Source organism: Lipophrys pholis, assembly GCF_963383615.2.
Source record: "Lipophrys pholis genome assembly, chromosome: 23".
NCBI lineage: Eukaryota > Metazoa > Chordata > Actinopteri > Blenniiformes > Blenniidae > Lipophrys > Lipophrys pholis.
In genome coordinates, this window is record NC_137645.1 from 4,947,342 (window position 1) to 4,969,841 (window position 22,500).

Sequence of the window (22,500 nt, forward strand, 5' to 3'; positions counted from 1 at the left end):
ACCCAGCTGTTATGCAATGCATCTCCCACCCCCACTGCCCATCTCGCTTTGCTTCCTGTCCTCTCCTTTACACCAAAAGTGAAGAGTGCACCGCCTGCAGAGAGAGAGAGAGAGAGAGAGAGAGAGAGAGAGAGAGAGAGAGAGAGAGAGAGAGAGATTGACGTGCACGTCCATGAATGAATCTTCGCAGCTCTTGCACGATCACTTTGGGATGCAGCTGGAGGTGTGTGTGTGTGTGTGTGTGTGTGTGTGTGTGTGTGTGTGTGTGTGTGTGTGTGTTGCATGTGATGAAAACAAGTGGCACTGACTGACATCCCCCCTCCCTCCTCCAGTCTCACACCCTCTGCCCCATTGGATCGTTTTTAATCCCCTGCCTTGCTCTAACATGAGGAATCAAGATGTATGCCAGAGCAACCATATGGACATTAACAACCCCCCCCCCCCCCCACCCACACGTGCAGAGCAGGCTCCGTTATGGTATCGTCACCAAAACAAGTCGGTGTGTGCCTCTGCGTGCAGAGCCACGTGTGCAGGGGGGGGCGGCGGCGCACGCTGCCTACGATGGAGGGAATCCGATACGGTTAATTGACAAGCCGAGCCATTTACATAACCGCCAGGCTCAGTCTCAGTGCTGGTGTCAGAACACCCCCCCCCCCCCCCCCCCCCCCCCACCCTGCTGCTGCTGTCCTCCATCTTTAGTCACCATCCTCTCTCCTCCTCCTCCTGAATCCCTCCACGGACGTTATCAAATCTGTCATTCCCATCAGAAGGCGTCCGATAAAAAGCAGCAATCACAGCGTTTGTCAAACAGCTGATTGAGTGTATTTTCCTGTCTCCTCAGCATCCGTTGCCATGGCGCCGAGGGAGCCGAGTCTCCGGGGTTTCAACTGCAGGTACACACACCTGCACACACACAACGCTTCGCACTCCACATGAAATAAACAGTCGGCACAAGGTCTTTTATCCACAATGTCTTCATTTAGAAAAAAGTAAATAATGGTACAAGGAACCCATCGGTAAATAAAAAGAGATACATACACTGTATGGATATTTACACCCGTAAACAGAGAGGATCAACCCAAAGTAAACCAAAAGTCTTTCAACAGACACCAGATGGGTGTAACACTTCCTGCTAATTTAATCTCCTGGGAGCACTTTTAATGGAAATATGAGAGCAGTTAACTTTCAAGCCCCCCCCCCCCCCTACAGAAACGTCTTGAAATGCATTAAAAGTCCCATTTTCTGTGACATATAAAGTGTCGCTCGCCCACGTGGCTGCGGACGAGCACATTCTGTCCCGGAGTTACAGTACAGCCGTCTCGGCGGCGAGTTCACATCGCAATCTCATCGGAGACGCCCAGAATATTCAGAAAGGGTAAATTATTAAATCCTTCTCCTGTCTGGTGCCGGAGGCCTGCACTGACTGTGATGGTAGACACAAAGACAGGAAACACGTTGCCCATCGACACCATTGCTTCACGTTTACATTCCGATTCCTCCGAGAATCACAAACATTCTACACAGCGCGGAGATCACAATCAAATGTTACAGTTAGCGTCGTCTGCGGCGAGATGGAGTGATACAAAGGCATCTGTACTTCATTTAAAAAAAACAAAAAACATGGTCTACTACAGAGCAGCAGTGATATTGTGAGTCTGTGTGAACATTTCTCGATTGCATATGATTGATCAGAGGTCTTCAAAGTGGAGGAGGATGAGACAACGTTCAAACTTCGCTCAGCATTTTCTGTGTCGAAACTATAAATTGGCTATTTTTGCCGATCAGTGTCAGACGTGCAGCTGAAATCCCGCTCGCAGGATCACTTTGTAAACCGCCGTTTTCCATTTTGTCCACTAGGTGGTGCTGTGAACCATAACTTTTCTCTCTCGACAGCTTCACCGTTTACGTGAATGTTCCGGGACGATAAAAAACAACAACTGGACAAATAAAGTATTACAAAAGTAATATTTTGGGAGCATCATTGTTTACAAGCTTTTTTTTTTTTTTAGCTTGCGAGTGTTTCTTTGCGGCAGTGACGCATCAGAGCCAGTCAACGGCCCAAACTTCAAGTAATCATTAATGTAGATCCTAAAAACGATCCGATAAGCCAAAGGAACACAGGAAATTAGCAAAGCGCGGTCAGTTTTCTACATATTGCTGCGTTCGTGTTTAGAGTCCCTCATAATTCTCACGTTATAAAATATTGCTAACGGCTGTTAGGATGCATAGACAATTCGTTGATTTAAAATATCTGGCAAGTCTTTATATATAGAGTCAGCAAAGCCTTCTTTAATCATTTTGATAAATCTGTGTGACGCAAGGTCACAAAGGAGTAAAATAACAGTAGAACCCCCCCCCCCCACTTTGAAAACCACTGGCTGAACATGAGTGCATGTTTGCCCACTTACAGTTGATAAAGATGTGTTTTCTAATGCCTCTCTACAAACTCTACTTGCACATGCGAGAAATCAAACTCTCCGTTTGTCTTTCTCTTCTCGTTGACGGCGCCGAGCACTTTTGATGTATTGGCAGTGAGAAGTTAGTGCAGCTTGTTCTGCATGTCAATGACTCACGGAGCCATTTCGAACCGGCGACCCGCACCCAGACACAGCGGCAGACGAGCGGAGGAGAGTGGCGGAGCTCTCGGGTCTCTCATGGAGAGCGAACGGGAACAGAACGGAACGGAACGGGGGGGGTCGATGTTCGGCCGCATCCAGTAAACGTCTGCGGCGGCTGTGAGTGAGTGAGTGCCAGGTCCAAATGTGAAGCTGTTTAAGTTAGAAATAATAATAATAATAATAATAAAAAAAGAAAAGGCAAGGATGTAAAGTTAAGAGATAAGATCCAGGAGTGTCTGCTGTTTTTTTTTTTTTTTTTTTTTTTTTTTTTTTTAAATCAGTCTGGGATCGAGGCGCCAGGCTGGTTAAGCAAGCTGTGTCCCAATCTGTGGCTGGACTGAAGGAAACTAAAGGCGTTTCTGTGACTAACGACTACTTTTGGCCAGTCCGTGGTATTAATGGTATTGAAACAAGGCCGGGTATGAAGGCACGTCTGACCCCAGTGCGGTCTGAATCCAGCCACTTGGATTAGGCAACAGCAGCGTTAACTCCGACTCGTCCGGTGTGGAGTGTCGGTACCCGCCCCCCCTCAGGTCTTGTGCTCCTGGACGAGAGCCGGCAGCTGCTCCTTGGGCTTCTCGGCGAGCGGCAGCGTGGGGCTGTAGGGCGGCGCCAAGCCGTTGGTGGAGATGTGGTGGAAGGCCAGCGGTGGGGCGGCGGCGGGGCTGCACAGCCGTCGGAAACGCTGCAGGGGGGGTGGAGAAGAGGACTGGGTCAGCCGAGTGATCACAGATCTGTGTTTGCATATATTAAATCAACCTGCATTCATTCGCTATCGTCTTTAAACTGATTTTTGAAGCAGATTTGATCATTTTAATTCAGGTAAATTACAACTATGACACATTCAGTAAGAAAAATGTGTTTTAATGAGTTTATTCATAGTTTTACCTCTAATTATTATTATTTTTTATCATTTCTACTTTTATTTTGAAAAACTAGCATTTGAATAACTTACTGTATCACTTTTTGATCATAAGTTACAGTCAGATGCAGCTCAGAGGAAAATTGTAGGATTTTAGTTTTATTTCACGTGTGTTTCAGAGAGTATTCGAGTATCTCAGCATGCTTTAGGCCCCCGTTTACGACGATGACAGCGATTTCAAGTGAAAATGCAAAACTTTCGTTGCGTTCTGGGTGTCGGTTTACGCGACAGCGCGGCTCGGAGCCACTGAAAACACAACTGGAAGAAAACGCCGCGACTGCGCATGCCGAGTTGCTGGACGCCAAACTTTTTTTTTTCGAAGCGTTTTCACTTGAGACGTCGTCGCCTTGATGAGCCGGCGTGCGGGTTTCACCTGGGGCAGGGTTCCCGGGGTGGTGGCGAGGGCGTAGACGGCCCAGATGGGAAGCAGGGACACGGAGGAGAGCGTGAGGATCCAGCCCAACGTGGTGGCCCAGCCCGGGGCCACCAGACCTTTACCCAGCTTCAGCGGAGACCAGCACACCAGGGAGAAGACGAACGTCGCCTGAGGAAGGAAGGAAGGTCATAAATAAGCAGCTTCCGAGTCGCCGATGTGTCGGTACTCCGTCGTACTCACGGTGCACACAACCGGCGTCAAGTACTTCCAGCAGATCTTGAAGGCGGACAGCGGGCTGTAGCCCGTCATGTCTTTAATGTTGGCGCTGAAGCGGTCGGCTCCTGCGGCCAAAACAAAAACAAAAAGGTCCAGATCATCAATCACATGTGACATTTCTCTTATAATTACATGAACTATGTGCAATTTTGGACACAAAAGCACACATTGATTTTTTTGTTTGTTATTTTTGTGGAAAATAATGTTCCCCGTTCCCTTTAGCCTTTGATGGCATGTGAGCCGTCGGCTTTTTATTTGTTCCGGTTTTCACTCGTCTTTTACTTTGAAATGAGGGAGTAGTCATACCGTAGACCCAGCCGATGGCCAGCGACTGGAAGATGGAGAGCAGCAGCAGGCTGGCGCCGCTGCAGGAGAAGTGATCGTAGATCTGGAACACATAGAGTCCGCCCTGCACGCCCGAGAGGAAGACCGTCACACATTGGGGGGGAAACAAAACTCAAAAGGAGAAGTTGGACACGTCACTCCTGAGTGAGTTTACCGGCGTGACCATGACCAGGCCGACCAGGAAGCAGACGAAGCAGAAGAAGAGCAGCAGCAGCTCGCGGCGGTGGCCTCGGCGGATCAGGTGCGGGTACAGGTCGGTCACTGACGTCATGAGGGCCTCCAGACTCACAAACTGACAGAGAGGGCGGGGTCAGGGCGGGAGCTGACGGAGCGAGCGATGGGAAACGACCCGAGGCTGTGCGTACCTGCGTGTCCAGCCCGAGCATGATGATCATGAGGAAGAAGCAGACGGCCCACAGCTGAGGCAGCGGCATCATGGATACGGCTCGCGGGTAGGCGATGAAGGCCAGGCCGGGTCCTGAAGGAGGCACAGTTACTGGGATCAGCTACGTCCAAGTCAATATGGACATCAGGAATTCATTTTAAAAACAAAAAACAAAAAAAAAGAAGGCTGATCGGCTGTGTAATAATCTATAATGTCACAATTTTGTACACGTTGAATGTAATAAAGTTGATATCATAACATCTTACCTCCAATTAAGCAACTTATTACACTATAATGGCACTTAAAATGCTTCTTCAATAGCAACGTAATAACTACAACAAATTGTCATAATACAACTGCATTTCTTAGACAGAAAAGGCTCTTTCTGCACCTTCTGCAGTCTGATTATTAAAATTTTACTATTCTGCCACATCGATGTCAAGTTATTAGCTTTATTACATTTAAAACAATTAAAACCATTATGTTATTGGCTTTATTATTACATTTAAAATGGTTGAAATTATGTCGGTTTTTTTTGCATTTAAAGTGATTAAAACCGTTGCGTTAATTGTTTTATAATCTTTAAAATGGTTACAATTGTTGTGTTTATGGCTTTCTTACATTTAAAATGATTAAAATGATTATGTTATTGGCTTTATCACATTTAAAATTGTTGAAATAATGTCGTTTTTTACATTTTAAGTGATTGAAACAGTTATGTTAATGGCTTTAGTACATTTAAAATGGTTCAAATTGTTGTTGAAATTGATGTACATGTGTGAATGACTCCAAACTAAAATGTATTGTATCTTTAAATGGAAATAAATTCATAAACAGCTAAAACACCCTTAATTACAGGGGATTCTTCAAACTTTTCTGTGATTATTTTAGGTGAAAAAACTTCAAAATGTCACGTTTTCAGTTATTATTTGTCGTGTTTCAGACCTTTGCTCTGATCACAGCCACCGTTTCCTGCAGCAACGTGTTTCTATTGACGGCGTTTGTTTCACCTGATTGGGCCACGGAGGCGATGTCCACGCCCTGCTCCTCGGCCATGAAGCCCAGCACGGAGAAGATGGCGAAGCCGGCCAGGAAGCTGGTGCTGCTGTTCAGGAGGCACAGCATGAAGGAGTCCCTGGAAACACACACACACACACACACACACACACACACACACACACACACACACACACACACACACACACACACACACACACACACACACACAGAACTGTGATGAACACCAGAGAGAAGCAGCAGGACGTGTGTGAACGAGTCTTCTGCGGAGCTGGAAGACAATACGGAGACTTCAGCGTGCGGCCTGGAACTGTGGCGCTTGTTACAGTAAACACAAGCAAGAAGCGGGGAGCTGCGCGTCCCGGAGTGTGGGAAACACGGCAGCGGGCGCTTTTCTTTGAGGTGTGGCTGCGCCGGAGTGTTTTCTCTCTCCATTCCAGCCATTCTTTCTGAAAGCCATCTGACCGCTGGGAGCTTACATGTTACATTGCAGTGGAGGTGCTGAGGTGGGACTGAGTGTGTGTGTGTGTGTGTGTGTGTGTGTGTGTGTGTGTGTGTGTGTGTGTGTGTGACAATGTGTCTCACTTATAGCAGTCATTGTTGTATTTGTTGTAACTGCCCAGGGCTGTGAGGCTTCCCAAGCAGATCCCGTAAGAGAAAAATATCTGGGTACCTGCGTCCATCCATACCTGCAGAGAGGAGGACAGAGACAGAACTTTATCAGTTTATCTGCCGCCTCGGGTTAAAAGAGAAGCGATAAAAGCCGGGAGACAGTCACATAAACTACACAGGTCAGGGAATAAAGAAAAAGCAATAAAGTCAAACGATAAGTAGGTCACCTGTTATCTTTACGTTTTACGATCCCACACGGCGCGAAATCGGACTCAATCTTAACTCAACTTCCTAACCTTGGATGTTAACTCACCTTGAACCTTCGGCGGAGAGAAGTCAAGACAAGTTAATCAAGTGTGGCGAGATAAAGGAGTGTTAAAAAGGAAGGAAATCCACCAGTGAACCTCGATAAACAGGAGTTTGGCGAGATAGTAGCCATCAGGCTAAAGCTAACCATACCGCGGCAGAAAACATACAAGAAGTTTATTTTCCGTATTTCGCTTTATGACTACGACGTTCTTTCATACCTGGTTCCCACAGAGCGGAAGAAGAGGAAACACGAAAATCAAGAAATTAAAAAAACACCAAAAAGCCAAAGGCAGCTGGTGTGAAGACAAAGTGTCTGGAAGTGTCCCGAGCTTTGCTACCTGAGGGTCTGCCAGGCGGGTGTGGTTTGGTTTGAGGTAATAGACGATGCCCTGCATGGCTCCGGGCAGCGTGGCGCCGCGGACCAGCAGCACCAGCAGCATGACGTAGGGGAAGGTGGCCGTCAGGTACACCACCTGCAACACACACACACACACACACACGGCGTGTTCTCACAATGAGTGGAAACATGCAAATAGAAAAGAGCGATTTGTTTGCGGCGTGTGACCCGCCGGCCACTTCCGCCTGGCGCCGGACGACTCGCCTTTCCGGTGGACTTGACGCCCTTCCACACGCAGAAGTAGCAGACGAGCCAGACGACGGCGAGGCACAGCGCCAGCTTCCAGTTGATGGGGCCCAGCTTGTCCAGAGAGTCGGACAGCCGCAGCACCTCCCGCCTGCAACACCACAGAGGTCATTCCAGACGGCTGAAGACGAACCGCCTCCCGCTCCCGCTCCCAGCGCCGGCGCCACACTCACTCCCAGAACTCCATGACGGAGGACGTGGCGTTCACGGGCAGGCCGCTGCTGGCGTTGGCCGTCTGGTTGTGGTAGTCGAACAGGACGCACGCCGCTGCGGGAGAAACGCACACAGGTGGAGTTAGGGTTAGGGTGGAGCCGCGGCGGCGGCGGCGTCCTGCGGCGACGGCGTTTCTACTGACGGGTGTTCCACGTGTTGTTGCAGTGCGACCACGGCAGCACGGCCTGGAAGCTGTAGGACAGGTAGAAGAGCGCCCACGCCAGGATGACGATGTAGTACACGCAGCCGTGCAGGATCATCACCTGGCTGGCGTAGCCGAGTCCTGAAACAAGATGGAGGCTCCATCAGACACGCTGACACTTCTGCTCGCAGGCAGTCTGCAGCTTCTACACCGTCACTGTGACGGAGGAAAACCAGCCTTGAGTGGCGTCCGATGATGAATGATGGTGATGGTTTAACGCCACTATTGAATCTACAATCGATTAAATCTGAAACTACAATAATACATAAATTGTTTGAGGCTCAAATAATTTTAAAACCAAGTTAACCCTTAAACTCGTGGATAAAGTGACGAAGCAGCTCAGACTATCGAGGACTATTAATTATAAAGTTTCAGGGTCAAAAAAATTTGTAAAGAATAAAACAACTGTTTTCTGCTAAATTCTTGGTCATAATTAGAGAAATATGATGTAAAGAAGCCTTTCAGATTGAATTATCTACATTTACTGGTTCATGATAAACTCCTGTGGTCTGTAGGTTTCTCATGATTAATTGTACACAGATGACCCACGCTCTCATGAGTCATTGAACGCATCGCGGTGAGAAACTTATGAAACGTAGGTCTTATGCCACCGTGGAGACGCGGTTACAAATCAGATAAGGTTTGCTTCCGTCTCGTCACGCCTTCCTTCATTCCTCAATGAAGCTCACCGCTCCGAGCGCTGGGAGTTCCTGCAGCTCGACCGTAACCTGTTGTTTACGCAGCGAGACAAAATACAATAAGGTTTTTTTGGCAGTGACACCGGCAGGTGTGACGCCACAGGCGGGATATTCATTCATCTGGTGACTGGTACTACTTTGCACGTGTGTGTGATGACGTGTAACTCCTGGCTGGAATAATTGTTAAATAACAAACGGATTTAAGGCTTTTATAAGATTAGCTCTAACGACAATTAAATAAACAGTTTCTTTCCTCTTAAAGCGGAGGGAATTCTTCACATGTCGTGTTCAGTACCTCCAAACAGCGGGCAGATGGTCCTCCAGGCGCTGACCCCCCCCAGGCTGGTGAACTGGCCCAGCGACGTCTCCAGGAGGAAGAGCGGGATGCCGCACAGCACCAGGAACAGCAGGTAGGGGATGAAGAAGACTCCTGCAACGCAGTTCCAGGCCCCGTTCACACAACGCCTCAACCGACGGCGTTCTGGGGGGCCGTTTCCACGACAACGGCGCTCGGAGAAACTGAGAACACGACTGGAACTTTTCGAAAACGCTCCGACTCCGTGGATACGGGGAAGAACGTAACTTTTTGAATATGTTCTTACTCGCAAACACAACTTTTTGAAAACGCTCAGTTTCCGTGCAAACAGAGAAAAACAATATTTTTTGGAAACATTCCGAAGCCGTGGAAACGGAGAAAAAAATGCAACTCATTGAACACGATCATACTAGCAAACAAAACTTTTTGAAAAGGTTCCAGCTTCGTGGAAACAGGGAAAAACGTAACTGTTTTGAAAATGCTCCACACTTGCAAAGACAAGTTATTGAAAACACTGACTTGCAAACAGAAGTTTTTGCAAACCTTCCAACGCAATGGAAACGGAAAAAAAACACAAAAACGTTCTGATGCCATGGAAATGGGGAAAAATGCAACTTTTTGAAAATGTTCTGATGTTGCAAATGCAACTTTTTGAAAAAGCCTCCAACTCACAAACAACTTTTTGAAAATGTTCTGACTTGCAACCAACCTTTTGCAAACGCTCCAACTCTGTGGAAACGGAGGAAAACTTTACTTTTTGAAACACTTTTCTGAAACGCTGCTAATGCGCACTCGCACCACGGCCATATTGACTAGTTGGTCTGCACATGCTCAGTAGAGACAATCAGAACAATGTTTCCTCCAGAGTGACTCCCAGTCCATATTCTCCTGGGATTCTCCTTTTATTTTGACAGTCACTGTAATAACAATCCAACTTGGTGGTCTGTCCACTTGAATGTCTGCGTTCTCCCTTTGTTAATGTTTATAACATGTTGTTCTCTGCTGCTTGTGTGTGTGTGTGGTTTCTTTGCAAAAACAAACAACACCAACTCGTGGCCCGGCGTGCTAACTGCATCGTTTTCAAAACATTGCCATGTAAACGGGAAACTATTACGAAACAAAGGGTTTCTGAAACACTGTTGAGTAAACGAGGCCTGAGACACTTGAATCAACTGTCCTGCAAACATTTCCCTCCCACAGCAAAACACCTTTTTCCTACCTCCTCCATTTTTGTAGCAGAGGTAAGGGAACCTCCAGACGTTGCCCAGACCGATGATCTGCCCCGCCACGGCCAGCAGGAACTCGGCCTTGCTGGCCCACTGCCCCCTGGCGTGCAGTCCGTCCTTGGTGGCGTCTTTCCCGTTGGGGAGGCCCGGCGGCGACAGCTTGCTCAGCAGTGCGTCGGTCTGACGCGGCTGCGCTTGATCCGCCATCACCGGCTGAGGTAGGGAAACGCACACACCCCTGAGGAAGTCGTTCACGCAGAAGTTAGTGAAAACACGAGTGGCACAATAGCAACAAAAAACATCCAGTGAGCACTCACATCTTCGCGGCGACGAGCGACTGACTACGAGCGAGTTTTATCCGACGGTTGGATTTGCTGCCCCACTTATCTTAGATGTGCGTCTCGGGGTCGTGTTTTTGTGGGTGTGTGTCCTTTATCTGCACCGTCCAGGGCAGTCTGGGGCTAAATTTGTCAAGTCCAGCATCTGTGAGGCGTTATCTCCTCCACAATTCTGCTCCAAATACAATGCACTTATTGTCCCGCCACCGGGGGTCTCACACACTTTGGATTTGTACTTTACAGACAAAATCTTCTGACCCAGTTGAGATTTCTTGTTAATAACTTTGCCCGATAGGAAGTGAGCGCCTTCTTTAAGCTACCTAAGCTATGGAGGCTTTACCGATTTACCCGCAACACTAACTTTCATTGTGGAGGGTGGAGCCGGTCGCGGCCCAGAGAGGCCACCGATCCCTCAAACAGCTTCACATTATTCATGTTAGCACAATCAAATCCAGCGCGATCAGTCTGGAATCCTTTATTCTCTTGTACTCACTGCTGAAGAGCTTCAAAGGTGAATAGATATAAAGCTGTCATGTAGCGTCCTTAAAGAAAACCCTCAGGAATTTAATACCGGATGTAGTCGTTCTGATTGAATAAACATTAGCTTTAAACAAAGTTGTTGTTTTTTTTCACATTTTGAAATAAAAGCAGCAATCAGACACATCGACTTGCAAAAAAATCTGATGCTTTTTAAGCAGATATTAAATGAATTCTGTAATTAAAACGGGAAAACCTCCAGACAGTGTAGATTTATTACATATAAAGCAAGCCTACAAGTGATACGAATGGAAAAATACGATTGAACTTTCTTGAAGATCGGAGTTCTGAACTTGAAAAACAAAGTGAGGATGGAACATTTGGAATACAAACTCTTGTTTGAATAACAACGGCAGTAAGAAATCAGTTTGAGTCCCTCGGGATTATGTATGAAAGATTCAGCATGATAGTTCAAATCATGGATAAATCTTGGAACCTTGTGGTTTATATGCCACGAGTGTCGAAATACCAAACCTCAAGACTTGCAATGAAAGCAAGTTATGTCGGGGATTTCATTGTATTTGTTGTACATAACAGTGTTCTCTCTCTTGCCCCGTAACTCATCAGTCTGATCTTTTTTTTGGTCACTTTTTGCCCACATTTTTTTTTTTTTAAACAAACAATGTGATTGGAAAATTATAGGTAATTTTTTTTAAATTTATGATACTGCAATAATAAGACATTTGCAATTTTAACTTTGCTTTTTTTTTTTTTTTTTTTAAGATTTCCAGTTATTTTGTTATAAAACAGGAAGTAAAACCGAAAGCGATCAAACATGGCCAGTTTCCTCAAGCGCCACCCGGTAAACATCCACTGTAGAGTGCCTTTAAAGCGGAGCATTTTAAATATATTTTCACATATCAAGGACACCCCGGGGTGTTTCACTCGTGGTGCTGCAGTGCTGCTACGAGGTTGTATAAATCATGTTTTTGGCTCGTTGTTTCCCACGGTGTGTCTCCTGGATGGAGCTGCGCTCCCCCCACGGAGGCTCTCTGACCCTGGGTTACTCTGCTTCCGCCACACCGTCCTCTGCGTAGCCATGTGAACACATACATAACACACTGCACGACCACCCCGATCTCCACTGTAATAAACCCTAGAAATATTCTAAAAAAGAAATAATAATAATAAGGGAAAGGGAGACAAATCGGGACAATGTAGCAGCACGTGAGACACTTCGTGTTAGCTTACCGATGTATTTTAGTGACAGTTTAAACGCTGGACCTCAGAGGCGTGTTTAACTCCGGGGATGCTCACTAAATAAAGCCCCCCGTATAGACACGGCTAAAACCGCGCAGTCATGCTCGCTCCTTGTGTCGTGCGAGGGCTCAAAAAGCGGAGAATTCAACGTTATGTCGCCTACCTCCGCGTTTCCTGTCGTTCTTCCCCCCGTGACCACCCCCGTGAACCGGCGGCGGAATGGTTCGGTCCAAGCCCTGCTCGGTGTGTCTGTGTGTGTGCGGGGCTGCAGCCTAAGTGCAGCGCCTCCACCTCCAACATTACTACACAAAAAACAGGGTTACAAAACTGCAAATGCATCATGGGTACTGAGGTTTTAACTGGCGTTACATATTGTTTACAGAAAAAACAGAGAGAGGGGCATTCACCTGCTCCATGCTGTCTTTCACACACGCCTCCCTTCTTACAAGATGCTGAATCAGAGTGACTAATTCTGCTGACTGCACTACTAAAATTCCTGTCCTTCCTGTTTAATGCACCTTTCTGACAGGAAGCGACAACACTGATAGGACAGGTGATGGAGCAGAAAGGTGAAAAACTGGATTTACACGTGGTTCATTTTACTTTTGGCCTGCTGCTGTTCGCCTAGCTCCAGTTATTAAATTGTGCGAAAGAGGAGAAACACACAGGTACTATAGATAGTGCTTCGTTTTTGGGTTTTGCTTTCAGAACACAAAATTCAATGTGTTTTATGCTTCACAACTCAATGCGATGTTAAAATGGAAATACTTCAAAAGGACATTAAAAAAGTTACAAATCAACAACAAACTTGAGGTAGAAACACAGTAATATATGATTAAATAATAGTTTGAATTTCTATGTATGCATGTTCTTCCTGCGTATGTGTGGGTTTTTCTGCAATTCTCCCACAATTCTACTGGACGGTTTAGGTGTGTCCACCCATTTAATCACTCATTACAGAAAATGACTATTATCAATGTTAAGACAGGGAGGGGGCGTTCGTTTTTCATAAACTTGCCGATGTCAGTGCCGTGTATTCACTCCCTCACATTTATCTTCTTGTTGTTCCCATGAACCAAACGTGTGTGCATAGGAATTAAAGTGTGTTTCACAATGAGAACAGTTCACAAGGTGTTTCTTAAAGCTCCCGGAAGCTAATACGGCATTATTAGATTATTATTGATTCAACAGTATTCATGCATCAACATGTACTGTTGTGATTATTGAATTCCTGTGTTGCCTTGCACAGTTGGCTTAAAATGACCACAATCTGGACACTTAATGCTTCTCTAATGCTATTAGTCAGTGAATCTTGAGCGTTTTTGCAAACATGGTGGCCATTTAACACCAATCCAGTTAGAGGAGAGCACTCAAGATGCTCAAGCGGTGTCTGTTTCCCATTACAGCCTGAAACACACACAATTCTTTGTTTCGTCGGCCTCACAATTTATTTCAGATTGTAGAAATGCGAGACGGCATGTTGTGGACTCTCGCTCTTTAAATAGCCTCGTAATGGCGTCTCAACGGTCCGGGCCACCTAAAGCAGCTCTCGGCCTGTTTAACGGGCCGTGTTATTGCCCGGGCTCATTCAGTGGAGCGTTTATGGAGCCCGCTTTAAGAAACAAGATGGTCTCCTGCAGCACTCGGCCTCGCTGGCTTCATTCAGAAAATTAAAGTGCATTCCACTGGTTCGATGTATTAGGTCACATTACTGGGAATGTAAATCGCATACAAACCAGGGACGTTTGCTTGAAACACGACCAAATTCTATTCAAGACCTCTACCTGTTTTTGTCAATAATCTCTGCGTTTCAACTTTAGTCTATTCTTCCCTAAACGGGCCAGTTCACTTTACTTGATTCAACATATTAACCCTGATGATGGAAATTAGTTCCATCAACAGCTCAGAGGAACAAGTGAAGCTAACGGCACTTAAAAGTAAAATTATTGCGAGAATGTGTAACGTGTTCCTTGGCATTCAAGTCAGTGTGTTGTTGAATTCGAGTCAGCCGGGGATAGTGAAGAACAAGACATTTTGACCTGATTGTGAGTTTATTATCGGCTTTTACAGCCGAGTTGATTTAGCTTTATGGTGTGATCACAGCCGCATCACGTTACGAAAGGAGAAGATTACAGGATGAGAAAATCAGCTTTTGTTTGAAAAACACTTCAGAAGACACATGAAGGTCATTTCAGCTGCGTCTAAAATATCCAAGTATTTAAGAGAAAGACACTTAAACAGATTCCCCTCCAGAAATCACCAAAAAGAGACTTTAACATGAACTTACAAGCCTGGAACTGTTTTGTACAATCATCAGCCTTCAAAATAAAAGATTTTAAATCTTTCCAAGAGCTGCACAAGAGTCCAGACAGTGTGGTTTTATTTCACAGGATCTCTGGAGCTCCTGAAAGGAAAACCTCTGTCAGGAAGATCTGAGACTGAAGGACAACGATGAAACTCAGTGAAGGACGACTTCAGACAGTTGTCTTGAGTTTTCACAACATCGTGGCCAAGTTGTTCCATTTTGGACTTTTGCGATTCTCTAGTTTGTTTGACTTCTACCTTTTATTCATCTGGGCCACATTTACTAAACTCTCCTGAACCTTTATGACATCCAACACTGAACTGGAAAGAATTGCTCGTTTGGTCCAGGTTGTGAAAGGTAACGAGCATAAAAACTACAATAATACCTTGTATGGATTTCTATGTTCAGTTTACGTCCTGACGTGGATTTATGTTAGAGTTTATTTCAGCTTCTCTCATTAGCTGAGGAAATTCAGCCCTAAAGAAAAAAAACCCCAAAACCCAGAGAAGTCAAAGGTCAAGAGTCAGGAAGTGGTAAAAAAAAGTCTTGCAATCATACACGATGCACGAGTTCCTCAGCTACATGCACAGCCTGGGTATGTATCCTGTATGTGCAGACTCTGCCCCGCCTCCTCCCTCCCCCGGGGGCAAATAAAACCCCCAGCGTTGCAGGGTCCTTCGATACAGTCGCCATTGTTCCGTCCTGACAGACCTGAAGCCTCTTTAACGGCGGAGCCACGGCGTGTAACTCAGACCAGGCGTAGCCACGCACAGTTTCTAAATGCTTTACGGCTGATTTTATTGGCGTCTACGATCCGGGGCAGTGGGTCACTGAGGTAGAGCAGGATCCTGTCTCCATCCTGCAACACCCGTCTGTCCTTCCTGTAGCGTCTACAAGCAGAGTCACTGTGCAAACCACACGCCGACACGGAGACGGTGATATTCCAGCCCGGCGTGTGTTGGACAAAGAGAGTATCAGTAATAGTAACCAAGGTCCTGCCTCCTGTCCGAACCGTGGGTATCACAGTGTAAACGGAAGGTGTCGGGTTCATGACGCCATACGACGTATCGCCCTTCAAGAGACACCCGATACCTGCCCGCACGTTTCCCCGCAAGAGCATCTGGCTCCCGGCCGTCGTATGACGAGCCTGCCCACACACACACACACACACACCTGTCACGTCATGTCGCGGTGTACTTAACGACAATAATGGTAACAAACACAAACGCGTTCCAAAGAGAAGCTGCCATTTCAACGGGACAACGTCGACAAAAGCCGCGACTTTGTTTGAGTCAGAGGTGGAATGAAAAGGTTGCACATGAAAGTTTAACGGCTTTTCATACGACTGACTGTGTCACCCCGTGAGATGTGTCTCATCTCACGGGGTGACGTTGCACCTTTTGGAAAGTGTGCTCAGTCATGGCACTTGGCAGCCGTTCCATCAGAGCTTGTTTATCTTGTAGACTTCTGCCCCGAATGTAAACAATTAGAAGCAAACGCGGCCAGAAAGAGTTCCCAGATGATGAGGAAGCGACAGGAAGCGACGGTCAAGAAGCCAAACACAACAATCAGATGTAACAGTCATACGGTGACGTCAGTCAAGCATAAAGCACATGAACGAGACGGATCAATGACAAGACATTTCAGACTCGGAGACTCTCCGTCTTTATAAAACTGTACGTCGGATGTTTTATTTTCAAATCTCACCAGGTAGGTGAATGTTTTCTGTAGTTATACCTGTTGTTTCGGTGTTACTGTTATCGTTTGGTCACTGTGATCAGATCACAAGTGTTATAACACTATGAAGAGTGTAGCGGCTGACGGCACCACTCCCTGCAGAATGCTGTTGTTTAATACTTGTGACTAACAGATCATGTTGTAAGACTCAGGTGTCCATCATTTACACACCTTGACGGCACTACAGTATAAACACACACATTAAAACAGCGTCAAGCAATCTTAACAGAAAGGAAGTTGTATTTACAGTGTTTATAGTGAAACAAATTGATAAAAGCCATAAAAAAAAAAAAAAAACAAGCGTAGTGATCCTTTGTTATTTGTGGATTAAATGCATCATTTACATGTGATTCCGGTTAATCTGCAGCAGAAAACTGAAATGAGAAGCGACCATGAACCAGCAGATACAGCCTTTGGGTTTTAAAATGTAAGGACTATAGACATTTTGAAAGCTTTTAGCTGTTTTGGTCACTTGAGTGTTCCTATTTGATGAGTTTGGACTGGTTTGACCTCGTGTTTTTAAGGTCCTGATGCGGCAGCCGTCAGACCTGCAGCTCCTCACCTCCTCTTGCTCTGCCTCCCATGTCCTAAATAGGTAAACATTCCTGTGGCTAAACTCCCTTCCTCCCCAACCTGTGTGAAAAACAGGGCTCGTAAAAGAGGACTCATTTAAATCTGGCACATGGCCTGGTGTCCACACTATCCAGGGCTCCCCCCGGGTTTGCGGCGGGCCACATATTTGCTGCTGATAATCTTTCCTGGAGATTTTATGAGAAAGTTTCCCTACACAAGTCTTTAAACCGCAGCGGGCAGTCATGTGATTTGTTAATGCCGAGGGGGCTCCGCTGGAAAGTTTGGGCCCGTTCAGCTCAGCTGTAATTCTTCTTAATCCAGTTTGCCTTCAGATTTTCAAATGGAGGCGACTGGTTCTAACTCCGTTTACCGCTGAACAAAGAGAATCGACATGTCGATGAGCGAGCGAGTTCACAACACAGTGACCACCGAGTTCCCTGAATGGACAGAGCCATAGATAATTGAGCGAATATAAAAAGATAGCTGCAGAGAGGGCGGTCCGTCCTCCTAACCGATCTTGATCTGCGCTAAAGTTTTGCTTTGCAGAAACACTGGAAGTTATTTTGGCAACATTTTCGCTCAAGATCAATTTTGGAATTCCCAATCTGCCTCAACACGTGATTAGTCGCACATCATAGTGGAAAACATTCGCTCGATATAAAAGTTCGTCCCGGAGCGTGTTGTGCTAAAATAGGGTGAAATCTCTTGTCCTCATCGTGAACTCACCTCTGGCTGCGGATGTGGATTCTTACTGGGCTCTCCAGGTAATGCGTTAATGAGCCGGATTAATTAAGAGCCTGTTTGTCCGGATCATTTTACACAAAAGTGACCCCGTCCTCTCTCCCCCTGCTCATCCGAGCCTTTGCCTGCATTGAACCGGGCTCTCCGGGAAAACCGAGGGGGAGCTAAACAAACCCAGATTCCTGCTGCTCACTGAGCCTGAAGCTGGAGGCTAAATGCTCATATCATGGGACTCTTATAAGTCGGGATATCGGGTGCATGAGGACTCACTTGACATGGCCTCAACCCTCCAGCCACACACACAATATCAGACTTTATGTGTAAAATACAAGCAGAGTTACGTTTGCGGTTGTCCAATGTGACAACCAGAAAGCTTTTCTAAATTTACACTCGAGAGGCTTTTGCAGAAGAAGAATAAACCGAACGATGAAAGTCAAGCATTCATGTAGCAAGTTCGCTATAAAGTGATTGATCCATCTATTCTGGCTCTTAAACAACAATTTAGCAGTCTGGGGTCGCGTCGCCCCGGGGAGGAATGCAGCTCTGGATTAACTGGAAACATAAAAAAAAAAAAAAAAGAGCGTCTCGCTTCTGCCACCACTGACAGTGAAGAGAAAGACCGTTTTTCATCCCAGTGAAGAGTCAAAGACATGAGCATGACTGAGTGGCCTTCGAGCTCTGAAGGCAAAATGATTAACGATCAGCGGACGAGCGACCGGTTCCACCGCATGTTCTTATCGTTACGTGCACGACAGCGTCCCAGGGTGCGGGCACAGTAATTATATCATCACAGGCCATTGCGTGCATTAGAAGCTAATTTCATTATTCCATTACTACGTTCTTTGCTGATTTGGCAGCCGCGGCCAACGAGGTCTTGAACTCCGCAGACGGCCGGCTCATACGCTTGGCTGCCGAGACACTTAATTGAGGTTAAGCATCTTGGTCAAGGGGCTCTGAGGGCCACGCCGCTCCACCGGGGGTTTGTCGAGGGGGCCCCTTGACCTTCCTGACTGCTCCGGCTAAAGGAAACCAACGGCACAGTGAGGAATTATGCTGCGAGGAAAGATTCCAGACAGGAACATTAGGATATAAACGCCAAGCTTATGCGAGAACGATTTGTTGCTCAGCCAGCAGGGAGCCAAATCACCGCTGAGGTGAGGGACAATTAAAACCCGAGCTAGAGGCCAGTATGAAGGACACTAAGGGAATGACCAATGAACCCAACAAGGAGTCTTTTAAATGTTCAAAGGGAATTCTTAAACAGTCCACAGGAAGCCACATAGTTTCAAAGAATCCGAAAGGTGTGAAAAACACTCATCTTACAAAACAAACACAGCATGGAAATGCAGAAATTGGCTTCCCTCAGGGTTCTATATTAGGGCCTGTTGTGAATCTCATCTTCATGTTCTCAGTTTTGACAGAGGCTGGCCTGAAAATCCACGTTACGCTGACGACATTGTCTTGTCTGATGAATTTTATCTTGGTTATATCTCACTTTATCACTTTCAAAGTTAACTTATTCCTACAGGAAACAACTGAATTTTAAAGGAGGACACTGCTCACACCCCGGTCTGCCTGAAAGACGTGATTTCTGGCGATGAGTGATTTCCTGTGAGTTAATCTGTTGTTCCTCACAACATAAAAAGCTTGATCACCATGCAGCTCATCCATCTGAGCGAGAGCAGGCCAAGACGTTAAATAGTGAGCACGATGTTTGAAGAGAGCAACCGCAGATTAGACTTTGACACATGTGCTTCCAATAAGTATATTTCCATCATGGGAGGATGACAGAGAGTAGAAATTATTCTCTGATGTAAACTCATTAACCCGCCCAGAATTCTACACTTACATGAGTAAAAGTTCAAAATTCCTAAACACATCAGGTTTGACTGTGTCCTAGTGACTTACACTACAACTACAAAGTACTTGGTGATTGTTTGATGATGAAGGGGGGGAGAAAAGGTCCATGTTCATGTTTTCAATTATTCTTTTTAATTTTTTTTCCAGCAACACATCAAAAGGGAGCTGATTGTTCAACGCAGGCCAAAGCCCGGCCACACGGCGATGACAGAAACCTGCATTTGCCAAACTTAAGTAGCTGCCTCAGCACTGCGGTCGGATCCCAGCAGAAGGGTTGGAAACATGTGCGGTCACTTCTGGCAGGTGCTACAAAGTCCACACAGCTAAATAAGAACTCCAAATAAAATACACATGGCGAGATGACATCACTCTGTCGTAGCACAGAGAGGAGGGACCCGGCCCCAATATACCCCCAAGACTCAGGACAATGTGGCAAATGTCAATAAAAACAAGAAAACATGGTATCGGTTGTTGCAAAAATAAGAGTTTACCAGTGTGGAGGCACAGTGAACAGAAGCACTTTGGTTTGATCCATGTGTATGACAACGACACTTGCAAAATATATCGTTGCTCACTTAAAGATTACAGTTCTTGGTTTCAGGTGCCTACACTGCAGATATAGGAGCAAGTCACATATACAAGTCTCAAGTAATTTCTTTTTGGGCAGGTCAAGTAATGTCAAGTCAAGTTGAGTCAATTAATGTCAAGTCACTTTATTTTCATGGACTGTTTTAACATCTGTTTATTACATTCGCCAATGAAAGTTGGGGCAAGTTATGTTTTTGTTATCCTCTGATATGCCACATGATGCAGTGATGTCATTACTCGAGGTAGCGGCTGGGGGTATTTTCGTCATAACATGGTCAGGATAGGGAATTGAAAACCGAAGGTTTTGGCCTTGGCCTTTGGTTTGACATTGGTATACATACATACCAATAAAGAGAAAGAAAGAAAGAAAGAAAGAAAGAAAGAAAGAAAGAAAGAAAGAAAGAAATACACTCAGACAAATACATAACCTTCTCCCCAACTTTTCTTGACCTATGACTTGACATGACATGACTTGCTGAAGAAAAAAACTTGGATGTGTGACTTGGTCCCATGTCTGCTACATAACGACCAAAGAAAGCCTTACTTATTAATGACATTCAATCTAATTCCTTCCAGTAAATCCCAATGTGCGGGTACGGACACTTTTTATTGTGTTTCAAGCATTTCAAGTGTGTCAACTTGAAGGGAGTGATCAGATTAGACCGTACACACTGCTAAATTACAGCTTCCCTTTGCCGGGACTGCTTCTGACTAAAACCGTGATATTTTGAATTAAGAAAGTGAATTGAAAGTTAGAAGATGTGTTTCGATTGGCTGTGGTAAAGACACGATTTCACGTGAATCCAAACACTTACGTAGATGATGTTAAAGTCTTTTTCTCATTCTTGTGTTTGTCTCACAATAACAATGACTTTGCAGTATATTCTCCAGCCGGGAACTGACACGGAGAAGCTCAAAAACCTCTGTAATATTGTCTTTGTTCTTTGCAATTCTTTCTTTGACATTTACAAAAGTGAGGTTTAACCACCATGATCTCACTAAAAACACTGGAATGTATGACTGCTACCTTTAAACACGTCCCTCTAAAAGTGGCCGTGTCACCCAAAGGTCTTTGTTCTGTCACGTTACTGTTGCCACCTGAGTGACGCCTTACTATCAGAGGACTTCTGCTATGTCATGCAGGCGTGGGCTGGTAGTGAATGAACACAGGGAAACGCTACAATCAGGAACCAAAAACAACAAGGTCGTTATTTTAACCGGTAGATTTATTTTAAATATCATATTTCCCCCGAGGCGCGATAACATTATTACTGCCTTGGAGAAAATCCAGAGATCTGGCTCCACAACTGACGTGCAAAAAAGAAAAAAACATTTCCACACACACACACACACACACACACACACACACACACACACACACACACACACACACACACACACACACACACACACACACACACACACACACACACACACACACACACACACACACACACACACACACACACACACACACACACACACACACACACACACACACACACACACACACACACCTACACCTGTGTATGAATGGAATCCACCTACCAGCGGTAACTTGACGCTCCTTCGCTCTTGTCGTCTTCTCAAGCACTGAGCCAATGGAATCCCTCTGGAAGCAGAGCAGTCTTTTGTTTTTATAGTTACGGGTCAGGTAGGAGGAGGAGATAAGCAACCGCCATCCGCGTTGATTCCACCTGCTTTCTTTTGTGAGAAACCGATGAGTTTTGTTCATGTTGTGGGCAAGCCGGCGTCCAGGTGACACCTCACAGGTGTACCGAATGGAGGAGGAGGAGGAGGAGGAGGAGCTGATAAGGAGCGTGTGGCATATTTTCATATGTGGCATATAACTTCTTTGTTTGGTGAGGGGTGTAGTGGAACAAAGGGCTAATGGAACATCTGTATGTGGATTCTTGTGTAATAATGATTGAGGGATAAAAGTCAATAAAATAATATGAAGCAATGCTCTGAATGAGTCTAAAATCTAGATTCTTCTACTAATAACGGAAAGATATTAGGTTAACAGAGCATTTGTTGTTTTTCTGTTTCCATGCACACGGTGCACTTCGCCTCCAATTCGCCCAAACTGGGTGGTAAATGAAGAAGTTCATCTTTAGTTCCTCTGAGACGCAACAAGTCACGCTGCTCCCACAGCCTCTGACACCTTTCATTATATATTATATTCACGATATCCTTAAATAATTGGATTATATTCATTTTGTCGTTCCTAACTTAGGATATTGTTTCTTTTCAAGCAACAAATGAGTCGGAAAGATGGTTTTTAACTGACATGCTTGTGCTGCATCTGTAGTCTTCCTCATCTTTTTCTACTAATATTTTTGCTCTAAAAGAAACTATATCTGTATCCTGAAGAGCTCAAACTGGCACTGTACCATGCAGGTTAAAAACATGCGTATTTGAAAACTGTGGAAACTGGATTTCAATGAATCCCTGAATGTCCTA

The 22,500-nt window shown here is 45.5% G+C and overlaps 1 protein-coding gene across 6 annotated transcripts; it reads right to left on the bottom strand.

Annotated features, from left to right (window-relative positions):
* Window positions 1-2,891: 2,891 nt before the first annotated feature.
* On the bottom strand, window positions 2,892-21,813 carry LOC308127750 (sodium- and chloride-dependent GABA transporter 2-like). 6 transcript variants are annotated; one of them, XM_080493029.1, is made up of 16 exons: window positions 21,586-21,645; window positions 12,397-12,535; window positions 10,152-10,396; window positions 8,912-9,046; window positions 7,859-7,999; window positions 7,677-7,770; window positions 7,462-7,594; window positions 7,199-7,333; window positions 6,525-6,628; window positions 5,933-6,057; window positions 4,903-5,015; window positions 4,692-4,829; window positions 4,499-4,601; window positions 4,157-4,257; window positions 3,914-4,084; window positions 2,892-3,303 (listed from the first exon to the last, which is right to left on the bottom strand). In XM_080493029.1, the coding sequence occupies exons 2-16, from the start codon at window positions 12,531-12,533 to the stop codon at window positions 3,148-3,150; spliced, it is 2,031 nt and encodes a 676-aa protein (XP_080349155.1). In that variant the 5' UTR covers window positions 12,534-12,535; window positions 21,586-21,645; the 3' UTR covers window positions 2,892-3,147. The 6 variants fall into 6 exon arrangements, with proteins under 6 accessions (XP_080349155.1, XP_080349154.1, XP_080349157.1 ...); XM_080493028.1 differs by lacking the exon at window positions 21,586-21,645 and adding an exon at window positions 12,641-12,710; XM_080493031.1 differs by lacking the exon at window positions 12,397-12,535 and having other exon boundaries at window positions 21,586-21,813.
* Window positions 21,814-22,500: the final 687 nt, after the last annotated feature.